This window comes from Idiotropiscis lumnitzeri, chromosome 4 (genome assembly GCF_059441095.1).
Source record: "Idiotropiscis lumnitzeri isolate Australia: NSW breed Sydney's pygmy pipehorse chromosome 4, RoL_Ilum_1.0, whole genome shotgun sequence".
Lineage (NCBI taxonomy): Eukaryota > Metazoa > Chordata > Actinopteri > Syngnathiformes > Syngnathidae > Idiotropiscis > Idiotropiscis lumnitzeri.
The window spans coordinates 30,302,440-30,326,927 of record NC_142394.1 but is presented as its reverse complement, the minus strand read 5'-3'; the positions used below and the strand labels follow the sequence as shown (position 1 = coordinate 30,326,927).

The 24,488-nt window shown below is 45.4% G+C and overlaps 1 protein-coding gene across 4 annotated transcripts; it reads right to left on the bottom strand.

Moving 5' to 3' along the window:
* Positions 1-508: 508 nt before the first annotated feature.
* On the bottom strand, positions 509-24,065 carry dennd4c (DENN/MADD domain containing 4C). 4 transcript variants are annotated; one of them, XM_088293568.1, is made up of 34 exons: positions 23,744-24,065; positions 15,894-16,206; positions 15,189-15,441; positions 14,985-15,054; positions 14,742-14,911; positions 13,329-13,570; positions 13,188-13,254; positions 13,040-13,098; positions 12,736-12,880; positions 12,244-12,419; positions 12,071-12,171; positions 11,777-12,001; positions 11,316-11,461; positions 11,084-11,122; positions 10,752-10,882; positions 10,518-10,650; positions 10,226-10,432; positions 9,497-9,625; positions 9,251-9,398; positions 9,073-9,177; positions 8,844-8,963; positions 8,237-8,371; positions 7,097-8,166; positions 5,864-6,056; positions 4,981-5,078; positions 4,720-4,895; positions 4,497-4,652; positions 4,219-4,405; positions 4,027-4,137; positions 3,019-3,156; positions 2,826-2,943; positions 2,478-2,634; positions 2,354-2,418; positions 509-2,265 (listed from the first exon to the last, which is right to left on the bottom strand). In XM_088293568.1, exons 2-34 carry the CDS (start codon positions 16,190-16,192, stop codon positions 2,129-2,131), a joined length of 5,706 nt encoding a protein of 1,901 aa, XP_088149694.1. In that variant the 5' UTR covers positions 16,193-16,206; positions 23,744-24,065; the 3' UTR covers positions 509-2,128. The 4 variants fall into 4 exon arrangements, with proteins under 4 accessions (XP_088149694.1, XP_088149692.1, XP_088149693.1 ...); XM_088293566.1 differs by having other exon boundaries at positions 510-2,265; positions 4,213-4,405; positions 23,744-24,064; XM_088293567.1 differs by having other exon boundaries at positions 510-2,265; positions 4,213-4,405; positions 8,237-8,368; positions 23,744-24,064.
* Between the last annotated feature and the right edge of the window lie 423 nt (positions 24,066-24,488).

The following is a 24,488-nucleotide window of genomic DNA, read 5'->3' as shown; positions in this document are numbered from 1 at the left end:
GCCCAGTGGACAAAAGATGAATGTGCGGCACACAGAAACGTAAAGTATTAAAAGCAGTTGGCAACCTGGACTAATCTGGTTTATTAATTTATTTTATATAGTTTTATCAATGGCAGTCCATCGTTTTGCTATTAGTTAAAACTGTTAAAAACTTGACTCACGCGTTAGGACTGAATTCTATTATTTTAGCTGTTTAACATTCTCAACTGCATATTATTCAAATAGGGAAGTTAACCCCTGATAATGTTGCACATTGTCCCCCCCCCCCCAAAAAAAAAGAGTAATATGACATTTGTTACCTGACTTTTTGTCCCATCGGGCTCCTCGTCCAACCCGGAAAACACACAAGCACAGAACTCATCAAAACGATACGAAAATGCAATTGAACAACTCATCAAAACGATACGAAAATGCAATCGAAAATTATTCTGAAACGTGTATGAACTCACCATGTGATGCTGAGTCGAACTGGGCCAAAACAAGTTTTTTTCAGATTGCTCTCTGGGCCGATTAGACTGACAGTGGAACACAAAGGCTAAAATCTGACGGGACAATTAAAAAAACTAACTGGAAGCAGTGCATCCTAAAGAAACAAATCCAAATTAAAGGTTGACAATAAAAAGGCATTTGTTTTCAGTCTGTCACATACTCGTTTGTTTATTGCAGCATTATTTCTATGGAGACATTCAATTCCTTACCACAGGACGGCGAGAGATCACTTTTAACAAATCAGTACAGGTTCAAATCTCTCATTCAACATTAAAACGGTTTTTAGTCATTTAAAAAAAAAAAGAAAACTGTAATTCATATGTCAATAATACAAAAATAAATAGAGAAACTCTTTTTTTGTTTCAGAAGACAAACGAGTTAAGACTCCAAGGTGACAAAATCTCATCTTCACCTCGGCTCGATCCGTTTGCTAAATGGAATGTGTTCGCTTATGTCCGTGCTCGTTCGCCATCGCAGCACTCGGTGTGGAATGTTTTCAAATTCATAAATCAGCAGTACGAAAAAGCCCTCCTAAACACTTGAGCAAAGTTGCCACCAACGCAGCTCCAACGTGTCCGATATGGGCGACGACTCGGGTGGTACTGATCCCGGTTCTGCCCAACAAGGCCACAGTGACATACTGGAAAAAACGTTTGCGACTTTTAATGAGCGGACGTCTACCTTTTCCCCAAGTGGACACCGATTTCATCGTCCAAGAAGGGCTTGAAAAGTCATTAAGACGTGGAAGGAAGACGCGCGCCCCCTTTCGAATGTTTTTATACACACACGCACGACAGGTGAACTTGCAAAGCCCCAGATGTGAAACGGGAGGGGAAAAAAATGGCAACAACGTGCAACAAAATGCTAACTCCTGAACACCAAATACTCATTTGTGGCGACAATATCAATAAAACGTGTGCACAAATTGCTAACGTGTGAGCATGCAATATTAATTAGTAACCAGGAAGAAACTGTTGCGCCGTACTGGACAGTTTGGATTTCATCATGTGAAAAATTCCCAATTTGTGTCGGCGCATTTTATATTTAATATTGTGGCCACGATTTCATTTTTTTGCCTCAAAGTCACATTTGGGGCTCTGAACTTGAACTACTGCCTTTTAAATTGTATTTCCTATTTCTTTCTTTCTTTTTTTTTTTTAATTTTTAAGAAAGTGCACTAAGAACAGTCATCGTCTAGAGATAGCCAACACTCGCATATACACGCACAAAAAAAAGAAAAATCGGCCACCTTCTACCCAGTGAATAATCTGTCAGCAGAGAAGCAGCGCCACTAGTAGGCACTCCTCGGTATTGCATCCTCAGCAGACAAAGTACCTTCGAGGCGTTCCCAGTTCACTAATTGACACCTAAGGAAAGCCGATTGAGCTTTTACTCCATATCTTTGCGATCCAGATTAAGGTTCAAGTACTAGTACACTTTTTGTCGTCACTAGTAGAACAATTACGAGGCAAAACTGTTGACAACTATTGTCCCACAGAAATGTCATCCAATCATAAAAAAAAAAATAAACGAAACTTGTGCACTGAATTGTCTTACTAGTGAGGAAAAGAAGCACGTTAGTACATGAAGCGGATGCAGAATAAAGGTCTTTCCAAAGACACCCACTAGTCCGAAGCCTTTAGATGAAGAGGGTGCCGAAACATTTGAGGCAGCACTGGACGCTGGCGCTGGGCGGCCGGTCCATGTGGTGCAGAGACTTGAGCTGCTCTGCGCTAAGCTCTTCGTAGGCCAGATGGTATTCCCGGTCGAAAGCCTCTGCGGAGCCAGGAAAGCACAAACTCCGTTGAAGGGGAAAAAAAAAAAAAGAGGAGGAGGGCACCACGCCGCTTTGACTTTCACTCACCTACGTCGATGTTCTCTCGTCCCAACGCCACAAGGGAGAGGAATAATATTTCTCTGTAAATGCTCCTGAGAAGCGAATGGCAGACATGAGAAACGCTCAAAGGCCGTCGGGGGGGGGGGCCTACCTCTGGCGCTTGACGTCCGCCGGACGGCGTTTGAGCTCTCGGATGAGCAGGTTGATGGGGCCGTAGACGTCGTTGGTCTGGATGTTGCGGACGATGGTGTTGAGGAGCGTGCGGATCTCCTGGTGGTCCGTCGGCGCCAACGTCCCCTTCTTCTCTACTAAAAACATCAAAAAGAAAGCAAAGTTAGAATTCAGGTACCACCAACTCTTTTGTGTCGATATATTCGGACATATTTGTTTTAAGACGATGCTTTTTATTTTTTGTTTTTTGCCAAGTCAAAATTTGGCGCTCGACCGGTAGATAATTGTGCTTAATATTTTATTTTTTTCCCGCCCCATTTCCACCCACATAAGGTCCTCCAAAGCAGGTAAAGGGGATCGCCGGCCTCTTGGTGAAGGTTGATGTTGTCCCACAAGATCTGGATGAACACTTGCTTACTGTCCTGGGAGAGCGACGTGAGCGGCAGCTGCAAAGACAAACGCACGTTGAGCAAGACAAGCGAAAGAAAGCACAAGCAGACGCGAGCGAGACCACCTCCGACCTGCACGCCGTTGTTGCAGTGTTCCGAGGTCAGGATGAGGCCGGGGAGGTGACTGGGCAGGTCCAAGCGTCGGAAGTACCACACCAGGTTCCAGAAGATGATGGGATGCTGACTGAGGAACTTGTGCGTGTAAATCACCTGCGGCGACACGAAATCAAGCGGCGGCGTTTTCAGAGAGGATGTCAAATTGAATCCGGATTTCGGATGTTCTTTAAGACATCCCGGTTGGAGTTGACAGCAAAACTAAACGCGCAACCAAAAGGATGACACACGTTGCACATTTAAAGAGAAGAAATCGTTCATTTTAGGGACGTTGCCAGCCTGAGGCGCTAGCATCTTGCTAGCGCTCAACGGAAAATCCAAAAAAAATATAAACTTTTATATATGGATTATTTATTGTCTATTATCGTCAAATAATTTGATTTTAATCGTCATTGGTTGATTGTATAGCCACATGTCCGAGTGCGTGTGCGCATTCTTGTGCGTGTGTAAGTGAAGAATCGATCGGCAACGGTATTTTGATGTCAATAAATCCAAACTATTGTGCAGAACGTTTTCCTGCTTTCACAGGTTGACATGGACAAGAAAAGTCACGTAAATGTATGCAAAATAATTTGAGCACTGATGTCACGCAAACCTATTTTATAAGTGCCAATGTGAACGTCCCTTTAAATCAGTGCGTCTCACTTCTTTTCTGTTACGCCCCCCCCCTAGCAAGAAGAAAACAATTTGCGCCCCCCCACCCTCACCACTGCAATTCTAAATCATAGTAATTTCGTTGCAAAACAAACTTACACCATAGAGTTCATACTCGCTGCAAATAGGTCATGAGAGCGCCACTGACATCTAGTGGAGGGGTTGTGCAATTACACTTTATTGAAATACGGCGGGGGGAAAAAAGCATGTGCCCCACGTTCCTCACATTTTTTTTTTGGAGTGGAAGGTATGAATGGCAAGTGTATTCATTTCAAAGGCAAAGATGATGCACCCGCGCTGACGGTTTCTTACCTGGTCTCCCTCATTCTCCAGAAGCGTCTCCAGTTCCTTGCGCAGCACCAAAGGGCTCAGGTACGGCACGGACACGGGCTTGGGATTTGGTTTACTGCTCGCCATTCCATCCTGTCCATCGGTCACAGCGCAGATTAGAAAGCGGGAGTACGAGCATGTCAGGATTGTTTTTTTTTTTGTACGGACCGACACCTCGTGCAGGCTGCCGGGGAGGCTGGTGGTGGAGACGCCGTGATCGTGTCGCAGAGTCGAGTCCAGGTTTTGCAGCGGGCCGCCAAAGCTGTTGCTGCGCGTCAGTGACGTGCCGCTGCATCTTTTGGCCGATGCCTGGTGCTCCAGTAGACCCAGCGGGTCCGATTGCGCCGGCTCTGGAACCAGACTGCAGACACAAACAGGAGAACGTTGACGTAGACGACCTTTGGGAAATAACAACAACAAAAAAGAATCTTTCTATGAATTTATTTGTATACTTCTTGTGTGTTCCAGGACTGTGAGCGAGAGGCTCCGTTGGTTCCTCCGGAGGGAAACCGATGCTGTCTTGCGTCCTCGCGTCACTCGCAGCCGCCGGTTGCCCACCGCTGGAACTGTGGATACTGTCTCCAGAAGCACTTGGATTCATGTAGAACCTGGAGAAAGAACGTCGAAAAATGAGCAAAGCTGACCCATTTGGGGACGCACGTCACACATTCCTACCCGCTCAACGTGCGCAAGTCATGAAACTCGACGTGCAGCAGGGGGAGGAAGGCGGCGCGACAGAAAGGGCAGTTTGTGTTGAGGTTGGAGTCGTTGGCCGTCCATCCCGCCATGATCTCTTCGTCGTACACCAGCGCTTTGCAAGAGCGGCACTGCGAGCAGCTCGACATCAGCACCTGTTGGGGAGGCAACAGTCAAAAAAAAAAAAAAAAAAACGAGCGAGCGACAGAGAGGGGAGGCGGTTCTGTTCCGCTTTCTGACCTCCAGCGCGTAGCTCTGGAAGATGCTGGAGGAGGAGGCGTGGTGCGAAGAGACTTGCTCGGAGTCGGGAGGCCTGCCGGCTCGCCCCGCGGTTGCGTCTGCACAAGAGACAAAAGTTGGAACAAACTCCTAACCAGGTCCAGTTCTTCTTTTCCTTCATTAAAGTACATTTGGAAATGAAATGTACTCATTTTAATGGTTAGCAAAAAGTGATTTGAATGAAAAAAAAAAATCGGTTTTGAAAGATTGCAATTTGAATTGCAGTCCGTGAATTCTATCGCACGCCATATGCATCTGATCTTTTACTGGAGAGATGCACATTCTTTGTCATTCACAAGAAATATGCAGTAATTGTTTTTTTTTTAATTCAAATATTCAATTTTTGCATAATAATCAGGTTGAAAAACAACCTTGAATTGTATTTATCAGTAGCACTTTTTTTCTTCAAAATTACCTAGTACAGCCAGCAGAGGGCGCTTCGACTTGTTTGGTCACCTAAAATGTCATTCTTGAGTGTGGCCAGAAGGTATTGACATCTCTTCAAATCAAAAGGGCGTCATTTCTTTGCTAAGCTGTCTCGCAAGAGGCCATAAATTGCCTCTTTTGCAAACTAAGAATATTCCATGATTTCTGGTCGCAAAAAAAAAAAAAAAGTGTTAAGGGATGAATAAAATGAAATGAATTTGCCTCAAATTTGATGGTTTAAGAGCAGTAAATGAGTAAGGAAACATCTGGTTTTCAAGGCCTTCAATTTGATTTACAATTTATAGAAGGTGTCTTTTAGGAAAATTTAAAAAGCTGAAACTGAAGGAAAAAAAACAAAAAACAACTTCTGTTGGGAAGTTGCTCAAATGTGTTTGGAAGTTTGCTGTCTGCCGCCTACGTGTGTGCTGCGTCCCTCGGCCCGTGTCGCTGCTGCCGCTGCTGCTGCCGATGCTGGTGCAGCTCTGGTTGAGACCGTTGGCCACCAAGCCCGGGATGGCGCCGCTCTCCGGGCTGTCGTCCACGTCGCGGCCGCTCCAAAGGTGTTCGTCCAGGCTGGCGGGGAAGCCTCCTCCGCTTTGACCTTGTTCTTCCTGCAGGAAAGATTACAACAAGAAAGGAAGACGATTGGTGGACACGTGGCAGGGAATGAAAGTTCAATTTGGTTTACGATTACAAGAGACAACAGATTCCCGGTAAAGGTTTTCTTGGGAAAGACAATATTAATTTTAAGACTCGGGCTAGACGGATTGGCGGTCGTGCCGATGACTCTGGTCAACAGCAAATATTAATTGGAGATGGAGTTGGATGTTTTCTAAACTGTATTTTTGACGCTGAATTTAACAATCCTTTTATTTTAGTTTTTTGCAGCAATTTAGCGATTTGAAATATTTAAATTATTTTCTTTTTAAGTTTGACCAACAGATTTGACAAGATATTGTAATTTAGAGCAGAAAAAAAACATTCATTCGTAAAAATATTACTAATTATATATTTCATACATTCTATTATTCTTACTATATTCTTATCATCATGAAAAACTGACATGTAAGAGAAAAAAAAATACTGGGACAGATTCGGAATCAGTGCTTTGAAAAAAAAATCTAGAAAAGTTATCTTGCATTTCTGATTAAAAAATAGTAAAGATTTGTTGACCAGAGTAATTGGTGCAGATTTTTTTTATTATATTTTAAACAATCTCTTTTTTTTTTTTTTTTTTTTTTACATCTGATGGACCAATAAGGGATGGACTTTAAACTTATTTCCAGTTGATTTCCAGTCAAATTTCTAAGAGATGATGCAGACCGTAGGAATTGCAAACTTGGAAATAAAACAATAAGGCAAAGTTGACCATTTCTTGACTTATTTTAATACTTAATTTATTGTAAAACTACAGGAACAACTATTCAATTCTTCCTTGAACTTTTTAAGACACCTGAACATTTAGGTAGAATTATAAAAAAAAAAAAAATTCAAGACAGGCTTAACGACATTTTAATCAATTTAAGAATTGCAATTTCGCTTTTACCACAAACAAATATTGCCTCCAAATATCGCTTATTTGCGTCGTCGGCTCTGAATACACAAAAGAAAACAAAAAAATGTTTCTGTCTATCTCAAGTAAGACACTGACCTCATCGTCCGAGTACGAGTAAGCGGTGGCGACGGCCACCCACATTTTGCTGGCCACGTTGGCCGCCTGCTTCATTCCGGACTTGAGCACGTCCATTTTGGGCCCCGACAGCAAGTTGTCCATCTTGATGGCTGAAATGGAGTTGATGACCGAGCCCAGCGAGCCGCCCTGAGACGACTTGATGAGCGGCGACAGGGCCGACGATCGTACGGCCGGGCCGGCGCCGGCGCTCCCGCCGACGGATGGCTTGGTCTTTGCCGCAAACGTTTTGGAGCGAGTGACGGCGGCGGGGCTGCGCTCGGTCGCGTCGGCCGGCGAGCCCGTCGAAGTTTGCGGCGGAGGCGTCGGAAGGCTGGACCTGCGCTCCAACGACTGTTTGGACTGCGGGGCGTCGCCGTCGCCGTCGTGCGCCTGCTTGAGCTCCATGCTGGCGGACTTGGCGCCCAGCGGGCTTCGCAGGCTCATGTACATTTCGATTTCCTCCGCCAGGTTGCGGGACACCACGGGCGGCACGGGGCGAGGGGCCTCCTGGCCGTTCGCCGATGTCGACTCTTGGCTCTCTGATGCCAGGAGGGAAAGAGGGTCCGCCCCCACCTCCACGTCGGCTCTTTCCAGGTTGACGGCGCGCACCGCAGACTCGTCCTCGTTCGTTTGGCTGCGTTTCCGTTCGGGCTTCTCCGTCGTTGCCTCGTTCCCGTCGTCCTCGTGTTTCTCTTCCTCCGCCGGTAGCTTCCCCAAAATCAGACCCTGAAAGTCTTCAGGTTCTTCCTCCAAGTCTTGAAAAAGAGCTTTGCCCGCAGCGCCGGGGCAGTTTGCGGCGTGTCCGGCGGAGAACGCGGCGGCCAGAATGCGGGCGTCTGCGCCGAGCTGGCCGGCCATGTGGTCCACGCCTTTCTCCGAGAGCATCCCGGCCCGCGTTTCGAAGCTGAAACTTCGACTGCGCTCGGTGAAGCCCTTCTTGCGCTGCTTCTGAGGCGGATCGGACGCTCGCCCGGCTCCGTTTGAGGCGTCGTCTTCGGGGAGGGACACGTCCGCCGCCCTGCTGTGCCGTCGGAAGAGCTTTCCTTTCACTGCGGAACATTTGGAGAACATTTTGGACCATCTCTTGGTGCAACTTCAAGGCCTCATCTTCCTTCTCACCTGATTCACTGCCAGCGTCAAAGCTCCCAGGGGACAATTTCACAATACTCGGGGCAGACGCGTGAACGTCGTCAGGGCCGGGAGGCTTTGCCACTGCGACGTCGCTGTCCGCTGAGCCACCAATGTCACCTCCTGCTAGAAAAAAGTGACATCAGACATAAAAGGTTTTGGTATGTATTCAATTAGTTTGAATTCATTTTTTTTTTTTACTTTCGTAAATGCGTTATTTTGTTTTCATTAGTTTTAGTTTTACTTTTTTTTGTCAACAGCAAGATGAAAGTTTGACACTGACAGACTACATTTTCGTCAACTGCAACCCTGGACAGCACTCAAAACAATCTTTTTTTTTTTGTCAACGGCAATTTTCAAGCACAGTAATGTGAGACGTTTGCAGGTGTGCCACGAGAAATTATCCAGCGGCAGAACATATAAGCGCTCGTCCACAAGATGGCGGAAGGTCCACTTCATTTGCATATCCACCTGATGCCACACATGCAACCGAAAAGGATTTGCTGGAAATCACTAACTTTTTGGATGGTTGAATTTTTCCAAAATTGAATTTTAATACAAAGAAATTCTTTGAACCGAACGTTGCACTTCCAAATACCGTTAAGTTGCGCTCTGGCTTTCCTTCTCTTATCAGAGGGCGAGTCCGCCGAGGGCGTCTGGTCGGCAGTCTCCCCATGCAGCTCATCTTTGGAACCGTAGCCCTGATCGGACTGGCTCCCTGAGGGGGACGCAAAGCGACAAGTTGTGACGCGGGCGGTTTCCCACTTTGCTCCAACAATTTGGAGCATGATTGACAGCTTTTTTTCTGGACGTTTGACTTGTTTGACCTTGCTTGTGGGCGGCGTCCCCCGCGTGCTGGAGTTGTTCCTCCACGTTGACGTCCCCCGAGCTGTCCGCGCTGCAGTGACTCAAGCGAACCGATGTGGCGCCTCCTAGTGGCAGACGCAACAAATAGCGCAAACCGCATATTCGGCGACCGGCGACTTCTCAGAGAGCCGAACCCACCTGCGTCGGACACGGAGGCTTTGTTTCTGGACGCAGACTGGTTGAGCGCGTGCTTGAACTGGACCACGCCGCGCAGCACGTTGCGAAGCTTCGTCCACATGAAGAGGCCGCTGCGGTTGCGGCTGGGCCACGGACTCTCCAAGGCCGCCTGCGAAGGAGGAGCACAAGCTCAGGATTCCGAGCGATTTATCTATTTATTTTTTTTGGGAGGGGGCGTCGTCTGTGCCAACGACGGCCTCGTGAGACCTTGTTGTAATATCCGTAGGTGATGGCGTTGGGGTGAACGCCGGCTTTCTTCATCTCAACCAGAACTCGCACGGCCATAACGGGAAGACCCCAAACGCCGCAGAGCTGCATGACCACTCTGTAGCACACCTGAGAGGACCAGAACGTTTTTAAATGAGATGATGTGATCGCTCACGGCTTAATTATTTGACGGAGCTTGAAGTAGGGCCGCTCGATTAAACAATGACGCGATGGTTTTGGACAAGACAAGAAAATGTTGTTTGCTTTTGGATCCATAGGCTCAGATTTGCAATGAATTAATTAATTAATATTCAAGGTATGTCGTCTTTGATTGATTTGCGTCTCTTAAACTTTTACATGTTTTAAATAACGTGAGGGATTACATTTTGTTCAGGTCACATGATCAACAAGGTCAAGTGATGAAACAATTGCAGATTTGGATTCCCTTTCCGCCAAAATGTATTTTATAACGACTGATGCGGAGGTTCCTGAGGGTTTGAACCTTTTTGACTCATTCAAATCTGGTGTGTTGGTGTTCCCAAACAAGTTCATTTAAAATCAAAACAAACTTGTTTTGTTTTTTTGTGGTTGATTCAGCATGAAACGATGGCATTGGAGAATTTATTTATTTTTTCTCAATGATGCCAATTTTGTAATCAAGTAAGAGTCAGAATCGTGATAGAATTTCCATTCATGTCGCCGCTACCGATTTGGAGGCTCCCAACGAACCTCATCCAACACCTCCACCTCAGTGGTCCTCATTTTCAAGAGGACGTTGTAGGCCTGCTGCATGGCGCGGCTTTTGGACTTGGCCAGACGCACGGCGGCCGGCAGGCAGATGAACCACAGACTGTAGCAGTGGCTGAACAAACAGCGGGCCCACAGCTGGGGGTCGCCGTAGAAGCGCTTGGCCATTTTGTACGCCAGCTTGATCTCCTGGAGAGGGGGGGGGGGAGGGGTTTCAGCGCACGGTTACTTTCAATAGGAGGACGAGGAGCGCGAGCGCAAACGTCCACGGCACCTGCTTGGTGCGCTTGGCCAGTAGCGCAGGACTGCTGGAAAGACTGGCGCCCGCCGCTCGGCTGCTGATGGCGGGTCGTAACTCCCGGGGACGGTCAAAGAGCTCCATCTTCAGCCAGGGGAAACCTTTGTAACTGAACAGGGGAAAAAAGACGGCGCAGGGGTCGAAATACTATTTGAGGGACTTCTGAAGGCTTTCGACGGAAGGCGAGCGCCGTTCAAGAGGATGGCTCACGTATATTTCGGGTGCGGCTCGTGCCCGTCCTCGGCCGGCGGCTCGGGTGGCATCACAAAGACGGTGTGCTCGCTTTTTTGCGACTCATCCAGCTCCAACAGTCTGGTGTCCTCCGACGATTCGCCCTCCACCTGCACGGAGGATGCAAAGCTCAGTATGAGCATCAAAACCAATTGCAAAAATTATTTTTATTTTTTTCAAATAGCACTGCCGGTTAAAAAATAAATAAATTCTTGTGGATGACAATTAGGGCAGGAGAAGCAGGGGAATATTAACACAAATTTATTTATTAACTGAAGACAAAAAAATCGGATTCCAGCATAGGCAATTACCTTGGTGCCCTTGTCGGTGATTTTATACGAAGGAAAGAGCTGCAAGAGGTAGAAAGACAGTAAAGGCAAGAGAATGGATCAGAGAAAACTTCCTTAAGATTCCCAAGCAGATGACAGTCATGTCGATTGTGAGGAAAAAAAAAAAAAAACTTTTCGTATGGACGTTCAGGTCAGAAAAAGTGAAGGGGAAAAAAAAAAGAGAAGAGTAGAGAGAGTGAGGTCTGACAGTCACCTTCTCAACGCAGTCGTCGAAAAATGCCAAACCGGTGTCTTTGTCGCTGACGAACGTGCACTCCTCGATGAAGCGGATGAAAATTTGCGTCTTGGTGAGCTGCGAGTAGAACTTCTGGTGAGCACGGTCTCGGCTTTTGAGGAAACCTGCGGGCAGGAAAATTCAAAGCTGCGCTCCAAATGTGTTCGTGAAGGATTTTACATTTTTTTTGCTTTTGACTTAAAAAAATACAAATTGAATACCATGCAAAAAAAAAAACTTTCTCACAATCCCACCCAACAAATAAGCTTTTTTTTTTTCCAATGCTTAATTCTAAATTTTCATTTCCGCCCCGATCGTGGCACACCTCTCGATAGCATTCCGCAGGTTTCCAGATTCTGTCATTCGGCAATCACGCGCTCATTTTTTTTTTTTTTTTTTTTTAAACGTTGTCAGAGGTGCGCAGCGCGGCGTCCGTTTACCTTGCAGGTCGTACAGCGAGTCGGCGGCCGTGGCCTTCTCAGACGGCGCCTGCGTGATGGGCTTCAGGTAGGAGCGGTAGCCTTTCAAAATGGACGCCATGAAGCGCAGGAAGGCCTCCTGGATCTCCATCTCCAGGGCCGTCTTCTTCTTGTGCCACGTGAAGTCGGCCTCGATGGGCGTCATGTCCACCGCCGAGTCCGTCGGCGCCGTTTGACGGACGGAAACTGAAACCGGACGGAGAGGAAAAGACATTGGAGATTGGATCGGCTTGACTTTTTGTTGTCACTCGGTACCTGTCGCCAGTTGGTGGTGCAAGTTGCTCAGCGAGTTGACCAAACTCTTGCAGGGCTTCTTCGGGAGGTTCTTCCAGTTGTTGTGCTTTTTCTCGTCAGACCTGCGAGTCACCACGGAAACGCTTTGGATTCGGGAGCGCCGGTCGGAGAAACAAGAACGAGGCGCGACGTACAAGTAGATGGTGTTGGTGTCCAAGTCGACGCAGACGACGTCCGGCGGCGGGTCGTAAAGGTCAAAGTAGCGGGAGTCGACGCCCACGATGAAAGGGCACGGGGCGTTGAGGACGCCCGCGAGCGAGAGCGGGCACAGCGGGATGTAGGGACACTGCCACTGGAAAGGGAAGATCATCTGAGGGGACAAACGGGATCCGGAATTGCTCCTTTCTCCAAACAGAAGGCAAATATTCGCCGTGGCATCGAATTGCAAAATAAGCAAATCAAAAAACGGATGCAGTGTGGTTTTTTTTATCTGTTGTTTTTTTTAGGTTTTTAATGCTCTCTCTCTCTCTCTCTCTCTCTCACTCACTCGAAAGCTGCAGTGTTTAAAGTTTGGGGAAAAAGTAGCGACATAGAGTCCTAGAAATATTATTCTCGAGGATTTGTGGTTTAGCAGTGACTTTTTGAGCCTCCTTCGCCTTCTGTGCGTGCGATGCGACTTCACTCACCGCCACCACAGCCTCGGCCACTCCGGTCAGCACCGCCGGCCTGAGCGAGTGCAGCAGAATCTTGTTCTCCAGCAGCACAAAGTGCAGCAAAGTGGCGCAGTTTTCCGAGCCCAGATTCATCAAGAGGCCGCCGTAGTCCGCACCGCTGGTGAGGAGGAAGAGCACAAAAGTGTCGCACAACTGGCTCAGCATATATGACTTGAGACATTTGGTTTTTTTTCAAGGTAAGAAGCTACAGTTTGCAGCCGAAACAACGGTGATTTGTTTTGAGCCAACAGCTTTTTTTTTTTGTTTTTTGCGTTACCTGAGGGGTAACGGCGTCGAAACAGGCTGGGAGAGGATCAAGGTGTCATGTGCCGAGAGCTTCAAGACAAAAGAGAGCGATTCAGTCCGTCAAAAGCTTCTCCGCTGCCTGGAAAAGTGGATCAATGCGAGGATAAAGAAGATCTCACTTGGACCAGAATTCGAGGCCTTTGTGGTGACGGAAAGGACACGTTGTGCATGAAGTGTGAAATGTGCCTGTGGAGAGAAGGCGGAAATGTCACCGTCTGAAAGCGTGTTTCGATTGCTTTTTTTTTTTTTTTTTGCTTCACTTTTCAATGGGCAGCGAGTGCGGGCCGGAGACGGACAGCTTGTAGAGGAACATGAGGAATTTGCGGAAGGATTCAAAGAAGGGCCAGCGGGAGAGGAGGCAGATGCATTTATTGGCGTTCAAGGGACGGTTGGGGACCGTCTTCTTCTCGACGGTGGTGAGCAGGCCCAGGTGGATCTTCTGCTTCTCACTCAGCAGGTCCGCCGGGTACGGCTCGTAGAACTGGATGGCCGAACCGTACACCTGAGCAAAACGCAAACATAATGCAAGTCAAGGAAGAAGAACAACACGGCTCAACAGCAGGTGATGTTTTCAAACATGCAGTCAAAAAAAAAAAAAGGCACACACCAAACAGAACAAAAGTCGAGGATATAAATATTCCTAGAAAACAAAACACATGTAGCGCTCGTCCAAAAAGGAGTCAAGCCCAAAATAAATATCCACCTCACTTATCAACGTATAAACCAACATGCATGTCACTTTTGAAAGTTGCAATCCTTTCATGTATCCTTCGACGCCTCGAGTGGTTTTTTTTTTTCACGTCCTTTGGCGGCTCTCGACCGTCGTAAATATTGCTAAGTGCTCACTAATGTCATTTCTTAGTATCCCACTTTTCATTTCCAAATACGTGCCTTATAAATATATAAATACCTTTTTTTTTTTAATTAACGTCGACAACATGCCTTGCTTCCATCCATTCTCCAAACCAGACGCTCAGCAAACTTTGTTCCAAGCACACTTCCGCTACCTTCCATTCTAAATTATTCACCACCTCCACTCATTTTCTTTCGTCATGAGAGAGTTCATAAGCATCGAGCTCAAAGTTTATTGCCTTTTTGTGTGAGGTTCAGCAAATGGCAAAGACGTTGCAAGGCTGCGAGAATGTCTGGAGATGAAGCTATTAAAAAGTTTGCGGAGCGTCGGGGCCCAAAATTTCAAATTGCCGAACTACAAAAATGTCAACTTTTTTTCTAGCACGTCAGGTTTTTGAAGTTTGACGTATAAAAGCTTTCGCAACACCCATTTTACCCTCCATTGTAATTTAGAACTTACGACGTTTTTAAAAATTAAAACTAAAAAAATTCCACCTATTGCCGAGCCTAACCATAAATTCAAATATATCGCTAAATAAATACTGTATTAAATATTATTGGCGTTAATATATTATTACTTTGAAAATCTGATGTACCAGAGAAAAATAAAAAAAATCAGTGCAAAAAAATTTTTTTAGAAAAGTGCACTTGCTCTCCGTAAAAATGTGTTGACCTGTGAATTTACACGGTACACGAGCTGCACATTGACTACTTAACACAACCGTAAGGCGGGTGACAGCGCAGCCTGAACGCAGATGACGTCACAGCAAAGTGACATTTGAGTTTCGTGAAAAAGTGTCAATGGAATCAAGTTGCGTCACCTTTTCGCCAGAGCCGATGGTCAGCACAAAGGTGGAGAAGACGGGCAGAGGGTCTCGGGTGTTTGGCGCCCAACACTCAATCTTGGCGCCCATGGGCAAGCAGAAGAGAGGAACCGACTCCGACAGGGGGAAAGACTCGTAGTCGTCCTCCGGGTAGCGGAAAATGAGACCTGGAAAAGCAAAAAAAAGACGAAGCATGACGACGATCGGACGGCGAGCGTAGGTTTGTCAACTTCCACTCACCGGCTTTGTAAGTGATGGAATTGGACGCCGATACGGATTTCTTATAGCACAGAAACACGCTGGAGCCCCACTGAAAGACAAACGTTTCAATTTGACGACACTTTTTTGGCAGCGGTTCTCGTCATTGGTCGTCTTCACAGTTTAAATCAAACCCGAATTGCGTCGTTCATTTTGACAATATTTTTTTCAAAAGCAGAGACCTACCATGCCGCAGTTGAGGTTCTTGTCCACCTTGCAGAAGGTGTGCGGCGGCGTCTCCCCCTTGCTGGTCACGATGACGCAGATGTCGGTCACCGCCAACGAGTTTTGAGGCTGGACGGGCGGCGCGCGGCGGAAGGTGACGAAAATGCGCTGCGAGGTGGCCGAGCTGTTGTTGACGTTGGCGCAGCGGCCGTACGGCGTGGCCTGGATGACCTCGCAGCCCTGGATCAGACGTTCCTTGCCCTCGTACAGGACGCTGACCACACGGGAATTACTTTGGATTTAACGATTCATGCAAGCCCAAATTCGATACGATTTTTTGTGCACAATATCAATTTTTTAAAATTTTTTTAATTGCTGTCATTCTTGTCTCAGTGCGCACTCATGTGGCGCTGCAGCCATCCACAAAAGCAAATTGCATTGATGTGTAAATGTTTTTTGTATTTTAAATGGAACCAAAAACACTAAGCTGAGTACCAATAAATAAATAAATATTTAATAAATAAATAAATATTTAATAAATAAATATTTAATAAATAAATAAATATTTAATAAATAAATATTTAATAAATAAATAAATATTTAATAAATAAATATTTAATAAATAAATAAATATTTAATAAATAAATATTTAATAAATAAATAAATATTCAATAAATAAATATTAGTAAATAAATAAATAAAATGGCTCGGGCAGCAAGCGCATACCCGACGTCGATGAGCGGCGGTTTCCCTCGACTGCGTTTGTAGCACAGGAAAAGCTCGGGGCTCTTGAGGCTGCCGTGGTTGAGGTTGGCCGGCTGGCCGCCGTGGGTGCTGTCGATGCAAGTGAAGCCCTCAGGCACCGCCTCGCCCGCAGACCTGTTGATGATGGCCAGGTCGGTGATGGGTGCTTGGGGCCCGCTCGACTTGGCCTCGGAAAGGTCGTGCTCCAGCGGCGCCGACTTGTCCGTCAGGCCGGCCACCACAAAGTAGTCGGTTACGCGGTGACCCTTGTCCTCGATCATGGTTCCACGTGCACCTGCAAGGGGGAAAAGGAAAGTTATTCTCGTTGCTTAAGCGCCTAACAATTTTTTTTTTAAACTAAATGCTGATGCGTTTGTAATAAATAAATAAATGTATACAATTTGAATTAAATAGTGGAATTTGAAAAAGAAATCCCATGTGAATTTTTAACTAGGAATTGAGGGTAGGCTTATGGAATGGTGTGCGTGTAAATATGTATATCTATTCATAGCCCAGTATGGTATTTTTAGGTGAGCGTTTTTATCCAATCAGAATTCAGCAAGCTTGTGTTGCCAGGCAGATTTCATATAAACATTGGCACGCATTGTATTCTCGCAGGCCTCATTGAATAAGACGAACGCGTCTTGTGATTCAATAATGACTTGTGAGAGGGCAGCACTATGTGAAATCAATAAATCCACGCCTTATATTATATTCTTGATTTTTTAACCCACATTGGTCCAAGGCGGGAAAAGTGTGGCTTTAATTGCAGGTACACTTGCGCAGCCATTTTAAGACGGCCCTTTCAAGAGAAGCTCGGTCGTCCAACATCCAGTAGTGCACAAGTGTGTGTCTGTATATTATTTCTCCATCCGTGGTGTCATAAACGATGAGGGGGATTTATTCGAGTTGGACAAAGTAGGACTTGACTGAAGGCGGGTGAAATGCTGGTTAACTACCACCTCAGATTTTTACTTTGATTGAGTCCAAGGACGAGAAAGGAGACCTTGGAAGTGGGGTTGGCACAGTATTAAAAAAAATTGCAAGACATTAATTACTGCACGGGGATGACAATTTGTCCTTAGGTGCTCGATGGCGTCTCCACATCTCGATTGCATAACAGCCACCGTGTGACGGAAACTTTGACAAGGCACAGCCACGTCACACACGCAAACTGCAGCCAAAAAGTGACTTTTTATGGAAGCAAAGATGCCTGTGACCAGGCTGGCCGGACGGCAAACACAATGAAGAGGCAAAAAAGACGACTTGAGTCTGCTACAGCACAATGAAACAAGCACGCGCGGATCACCGGGTTGTTCCAAACATGTCAGGAAAGTCACGGGAGAGTCGAGCAGTGCCGGAAAATAAATTCAGAAGACGCTTCTGCCAAGTCGAAATGAAGAGCGGCCAGTGGTGCATGGCGAGAGCGCCGCACTTAATGGTGGAAACGAAACGCTTTTTGCGAATGTTGCCTCCATTGACAGAGTTCACTTTTTCCAGCGGTGAGTCAGCGGCGTGAGGAAGTCACTATTTCAATAGCCTTGGAAGTCACGACGCGCTTGATTCATACTTTTGTTTTACCGAGCATGCACAAATGAAATAATAGCGCTTCATTCTTTCGGCGCAGCACTATCAGCCTGGAAGTTGGCGCCGTGCCCGACGCCTTTGAAGTCTCGGCGGCCGTCGGAGTGTCGGGCGAGTTGGAAATGGGCCTGGAATACAGCGCATTCCTTACTCTCGTCTTAAAACAAGGGCAGGGGGGGAAAAAAGCTAATTGAGTGAAAACAATACATAAGCCATCAAATCTATGCTAACGTCTGTTAGCCAGTTAGCATTAAGCTAGCAGACTTTCCGTGTTGTGCGTAGAAGTAGCTGAAGACTATTTTAAAAAGTGTGCTGCATGAAGTTTAAGATGTGGGAGGGGTAAAACTATATTGCGGCTTTTTGGAAACGGCGTTTCACCATAGAATACGTGCAAGTCACAATGAGTGCGGTCAACTTGTCGGCATCCCACACAAATGAGTCTTTGTGAACACCCCGCTGATCGTCAGGCATCCACGCCGCCATGGCGACCGAGCCCCAACAATGTCGGCCTGCCTTGAACTTGAGCCGCAGAGGGAAAAAAAAACCTCAACTTTTTCTTTCTTTAAACCATCCGCTTTGATTATTTGAATCAAGCCTACGAGAGGAAAGCGAACGCAGCAAAAGGGTCAAACCTGCACTGCAACAAAACATCTCAGGAAATTTTTTACAACTCCCTCCATGTTTTTTTTTCATGGATTATTGAAGAATATAAAATGTTGGAGGAGACTCCCTTCTACTAAAACAGGTGTGGGCAAACTACGGCCCGAGAGCCATATGCGGCCCGTTAAACGTTTTAATCCGGCCCGCCGAACTTGAAAAAATTAAATGAATAAACCTTGTTAATGTTTTATTTTCTAAATACTGTGGTTTTTCAAAGATATATATATTCTTGTAATGCTTTTGTTCACTTTCATTTAAAATTAAATGTATTTTTTCTCTCTTATGAGGTGAGGTTACCAAAACATTCCATCCATCTAGTTCTAGTCCGGCCCCTCTGTCAAATTTTAGAACCCATTGCGGCCCGCCGATCAAAAAGTTTGCCCACCCCTGTTCTAAAAACAGCGACACCAATGCTATTGGTTAACGCATTTCCGATTGTTTGTTAGCATTAAGCTAACTGGTCGAAACAAAGATATATATATATATATATATATATATATTGTTTACTGTAATAGCGATTAATGTATTATTTCTGTTTGTTAAAAAATACACGTGAAGAAAAAAAGAAAAAAAACATTTTTGATCAGCTGTCACATCTGTAACATTGCGACTTTCCATTTGCAGCAAAAGTATTTCCCGACACTCGGCCAGTCAGTCGCAATAAGAATCACGGTCGTCATCGAAGCCTTGCACGTTCCGCTACTGGTCCGAACGTGCTCGTGAATGTGGCGATAGATGCGACCCAGAGCCAAGAAGAGACACAAACAGCAAGTTCATGCCACTAAACCCAGGGGGTTGCATGCGTGCATACGTGTGTGTGTGTGTGTGTGTGTGTGTGTGTGTGTGTGTGTGTGTGTGTGTGTCTCCCACAATGATCTCATCTAATTCACACAAAAGGGCCAATCAGTCGCCACTTGCAGCAGCTGAGCGTGACATTGGCCGCCGGCGTCGTCGCCACGTCACGCTCACAAGTGACACTCACAGCTCCAGTGAGACGTTTTGTTTTTCTCGATTTATTTTATGTTTACACATTAACACATGAGACAGAAATAAAAGGCATTGAAATGTTCCCATTGTGGCCACACCCCCCAAAATTGAAAATCGTCCAAAAATCAGCTGATTTTTTTTCTCTGTTGCAAAGTTGAAATATAAAATATAAAAGGACAATGTATTGTGAAAATAATTAAATCTGCTGCCTTTAATTTGTGTTTTGATCGGAGTAAGTGCTAAAGGACAAAAATTATCACGAATTATTTTAAATTGTTTTTCCGCAGATATTTTTTAAATTCATCAGCTGCTAAATCGGTTATCGTAATCGGCCTAAAAAAAATTGATGAGGCTTACTAAGGACATTTTGAAAATGTCAAATGGAGGCAATATACTTCGGCACTCAATCAACAACAGTCGTACTCGGTTTGCTCTTCGCTCTCGGCTCACCAGCTGCACTCTGCGATCCGGCGGTATCGTATTATCAAGCTTTTCAAAACCTGCACTATTTTTAGCTCATCTTTCCTGCTCCAAACGACTGGAACACAACCAAAGAGGAAAAAGTCACCTCTTTCATCCTCACATCAAAGAATCAAGTTTGTGAGATGCAATAGATTATGTTGGAACTACATCACAGGGAGAGAGAAACACGGAAGCGATACACGCGGCCGTGCAAAGAAGCAACCGAAAGGCAAAATAAGCATCTTAAGTTTCGTTTCATTCGAGCAAAGGGAAGTGCAATAAATACAGCCAACGGTCGGAGCTCATCAGCGAATTTGCCTCGTGTGACAACAAGAGTCTGACAAAGGTTCCAATACGCTTTGTAACGATAGCTTGTATTCGCCGTTGTTTGTTGGCACAAATTTTGAAGCACTCCCAGCAATGCTTTACGGCACTAAGGATGTAAAGAGCATTTACAATGCATGTTTTGTGTCAATTAAAATTTCTTCCGTGCTTGTTTTACTGGTTTGATTATTTGCGAGTATTCGGTTTGCTGTTATGTCATCATTTTAGTTTTGATGTGACATCGTGATGGCGCATGGCGTGTCGACTAATGACTTGCCTGCAGCTGCCGGTGGGTGAAAGTAAGCGACTGTAAGCTCGTTCTTCTGCTCACAATGATTAAAGGGGAAGTCAACCCCAAAGTTCTCTTGACAAGAAAATGTTCTACACGGACCCACTCGGCTAAAGATGGCATCGTGATGAATATTGCGTTTGCGGAACATGAGTTCAACAGAAAAATCCTCTCGTTTTTGTTCATTTTGCCACTTGCCGTCGACTGAAAATGACATCACAGAGGCTCAGGGCTCATCTGACGACCAATCACGGCTCAGCTTGGCAAACCAGGTGAGTCGTAATCGGTTGTCACCGGAATGTCATTTTCGGTCGACAGAAGCAACAAAATGCGACATGGACAAAAACGAGTTCATTCTGCTGCTTAACTCGTATTTTATAAACAAAATATTAACCAGGATGTCATGTTTAGACGGGTTAAATAGCGAGCTATAAATCTCTTTATGTGGAAATTTAGCCATTGTGGCTTTTAATCAGGTGTGTTTTATCGTACGGGAATTACGATCAGTGGACGTGAAGAGGAAATTAGCCAGTTAATGAGATTTAAAGTTGATGAATTTTGAAACATTTTCCATTAGCCTCTTGCCATGCACGGACGCTTTTTTTTGTTTGTTACTTTTTGGGCGGGGATGACGAACTGGCGAAATGCAAAGACGGAGGCGCTTTCAAATTCGCGGTTGGTTGGTCACGGGGTCAAGGGCAGGTCACGTGCGGGTTACAGGCACGTTCTCATAAATTTCTCGACTTTGTTCGCCGTTTGAACGAGCAGCTGAGTGAAAAGTATCTCACATATCAGCTGACTTTGTTGAATAAGCGACTGCAATCCAAAAACAAAAAAAAAAAAAATCCTTGCCAGCCGCAGCGTCGTTTTTCTGCTCGTTCCTTCCTCCTTTCTCTGCTCAGCCAGTTGACATTTGAGCTTTTTCGGGCCGATCAGATTTGAGCCGTAGCAAGCGTAGTTGCAAGCGCAGAAAAAGATGAAGTCAAAGAATGTTTTGGGTTTTGTTTGCTGATGCAAGAGTACACGCATGCGCCGCTCCCTTGGGGCGGCTCTTCCAGGTAGCGACACGCCTCGGCCAACACGTCAACGCTTAACAGCAAAACAGGAGAACAAAACAAAGCTGAAGTTTCTCCCACGCAATTAAATAATTCCGACCATTCAAACTGCAACTGTGGCACAGACTGCATCTCATGTTGACGGAACCACAAAAACATGGCGTGATTGTCAAAGAAGTGGATTGCAACAAAGGCAGAAAAGTAAGCGTGCTCTTCGGGTTATTATAGTTGAGGAAATACTTCAAATTGAAAAAAAAAAAAACGCAATTAAATAACAACAATGATTGGACAAAAGCGAAAAGTAACTAAAACTATATCTTACGTTTATAAAACGTACTAAAAGTATAATTATAGCAAAAACGTCCTTTATTTTTGTCTTTATAAATTCATAAATGTGCTGTCTGGAATTTATTTATTTTTAAAGTATTCATTTTGGCATTGCTGGACATCCGTACAGAAGACGAAAGGTCAGTCATTTGAGAAGTGTGGTTTAATTGACTTATTTTATTATTATTTTAAATCTTGCCCTCATCAAATACTCCATAGATTAAAACTAAAACTAATTATAACTAAACTAAAACAAAGCATTCAAAAAAAAAACATGAACGAGGCAGAACTAACAAACCTGCTTTAAAAACAAATGAACAGAATAAAATAAAAAAAATAAAAATAAAGACCAACTATAATGACAATTCCATCCATCCATTTTTTAAGCCGCTTGTGCTCACAAGGGTCGCGGGGGGTGCTGGAGTCTATCCCAGCTGACAAGCCGCAGTTGGCGGGGTACACCCTGGACTGGTCGCCAGCCAATCGCAGGGCACACAAAGACGAACAACCACTCACACTGAAGGGGAAAGTCCAATCAACCTGCCATGCATGTTTTTGGAATGTGGGAGGAAACCGGAATACCCGGAGAAAACCCACACAGGCACGGGAGAACATGCAAACACCACACAGGAAGGCCGGCTGGCTTTTAACCATCGCTCTTTTGAATTTTGCCGAGAGAGACGCTCCACGCTTTGCTTTCTAGCCGCAGATATAAAAGAAATTATAAATCTATCGTTAAGAATTATGGTTCAACAATTTCTAACGTGTGCATAAGACTCATTTATGTACTGAACTGAACTTTTGGTGGTCCTCTTTGAGGACCCTTTGAATGCGAAGCAGCACAATGCACCTGTGAGGCCACAGTGCAATCAGGCGTCACGTGGTAAGGAGGCGAGGCAAGGCGAGGGAGTGGAGGTGTTATATTTCCAACTGTTGCATGCGTCCACATAACTAGGTCAACGTAGAAACGCTGCAAGACGAGGGCCGAGGGCCGCCAGCCAAAGGGGAACCCCGAGAGACGCTCCATATTGGCCCAGATCGTTGCCAAAACAATGGCACTGCTGGAATTATTGCAACCACAATTAGTCATGAACGCCCCGCAATGGGCCCTTGATGAGTGTGACGAGTTTGTTTGGGCAGCAAATTTGGATTCAGTCAAAGCCGTTTGATTCTAATTTAATTTAGTCTCAGTCATAAATGTTGTCATGGAGCTTTTGTTGCCCAAATATCGCAATATTGTAGCCAACAAAATTGCAGTGCATTTAGTCGACTGAATAAAAGGTGCATAAAAGGTCAAAGGCAAACTTTTGTCTATCTTCCTGAAAGTCATTTGAGGATTCCACTCAAGTAAGTAGAGAAGCGATTGACATTTGCCCTAGAGTCAAACATTTACATAAAAGAATGACTTAATTCAATGTTCAAAACTCAAGTTCCTGTATTGTACAAATCAGATTTGGAAGTCAGACCCCCCCCTCAGAGAAGATGCGAACAATCTTCATTTCCACCATATCTATTTTTAAAATTAACCAGTGCAAATTTCAAATCCAGCCCAGCAGTTCACCCGAAGTATCTTTATCTTCTTTTCGCCTGACACGTCGCACGTTCAAAAAAACAGAGAAACAAGCTTAAGTCATCGTTTGCACACTTTCCTCAATTGTCTTGCACATTTTGTTTGCTTACGAGCGCCGTTACGTCATCGTGAACCGATACGATACAATTGAAGACATTGCGATGACACAAACTGGTTCGGATCAAATGGGGACCTCTACGAAAACTTATTTTTGCACATTTCAGGCGTCAATTATCTTTTAAGTCGGTCGTGCAACGCGGGTGAAATTTGCTTTCGAGAACTTTTGAAAACGAGCTAATAAAATATAGCCAGCGTCTTGTTTTTAGTGGAGGGTGGGGGTCTCTTTGGACGTGCCTGCCCCCCCCACTCCCAGGGGGGCCAAGAAACGCCCCTAGGTCAATGTAAATGTAGGAAATAAACAGTGGCAGCAACACAAACGTGGATACGTGGCTGTGTCCACTTTCCGTCGAGCAGTAGAAGGAGTGAAAGAAGTTCAACAAGTCGCCTCGCCTGCACTAAGAATCGCTAAAAAGTCTCAAAAGTAGCCGCTGAGGAGGAAGACGTCGCGACTTACCGGCTGTTTACGCCGCCGTGAGGGCCAATGTTGACATGTAAGCAAGTTACTGCCGAGCCCGCTCGCCAACTTTCGCACTTCGGACGGGCGCGCTCTCAACTCGACGTTCGGTCCCCCAAGTGAAAGTTCGCCGGCGGGTGGTTTGAGTTCGCCACACTTTTTCAAGCGCGACTCTCGCTCGGGTACGCCGGCGCCATGTTGGTGTGAACGCTGCTCGTTTCGTTGCTGCGCTTTCTTCCTGCGAAGCTCTTCAGGCAGGCAGGACGGAACCGCCCAGAGTCGACAAGCGGGCGAGGATACCAACACGCAAAGGCGCCGTCAAGCGAGCGGGTCTGCCATTTCCTGTTTGTGATTTCAAAGTAAAAGCAAATGGCGGAAATGCACTTTTTCTTCTCCACAATAAGAGTATTCTTTTGCGTCACTGAACAATTCTGTTCAAGACGTTCGATCAGTATTAATTACATTTGGGAACTGTTTTAAAGTACAGACTCTGAAATGTCCTGAAGTGTGGAAGTATTTTTTCACTACCAATTCAGCTAGCTAGCATTGCTCCACAGCTATTTTGCACTGGCGTAGGTAGAGGTGGGCTTCTTTTTCATTTGGCGAAAATGAAGTGCGCGTGTGGTTAGGTATGAATGGCTTTAAAAAGAGAAACATGGATTTCAAATTATTTTTTTTACATTGTAGCTATTGAAAGTTTTCAGTATATTAGTAACTGGCAATGTCATGCTTTATTCTATGTGTG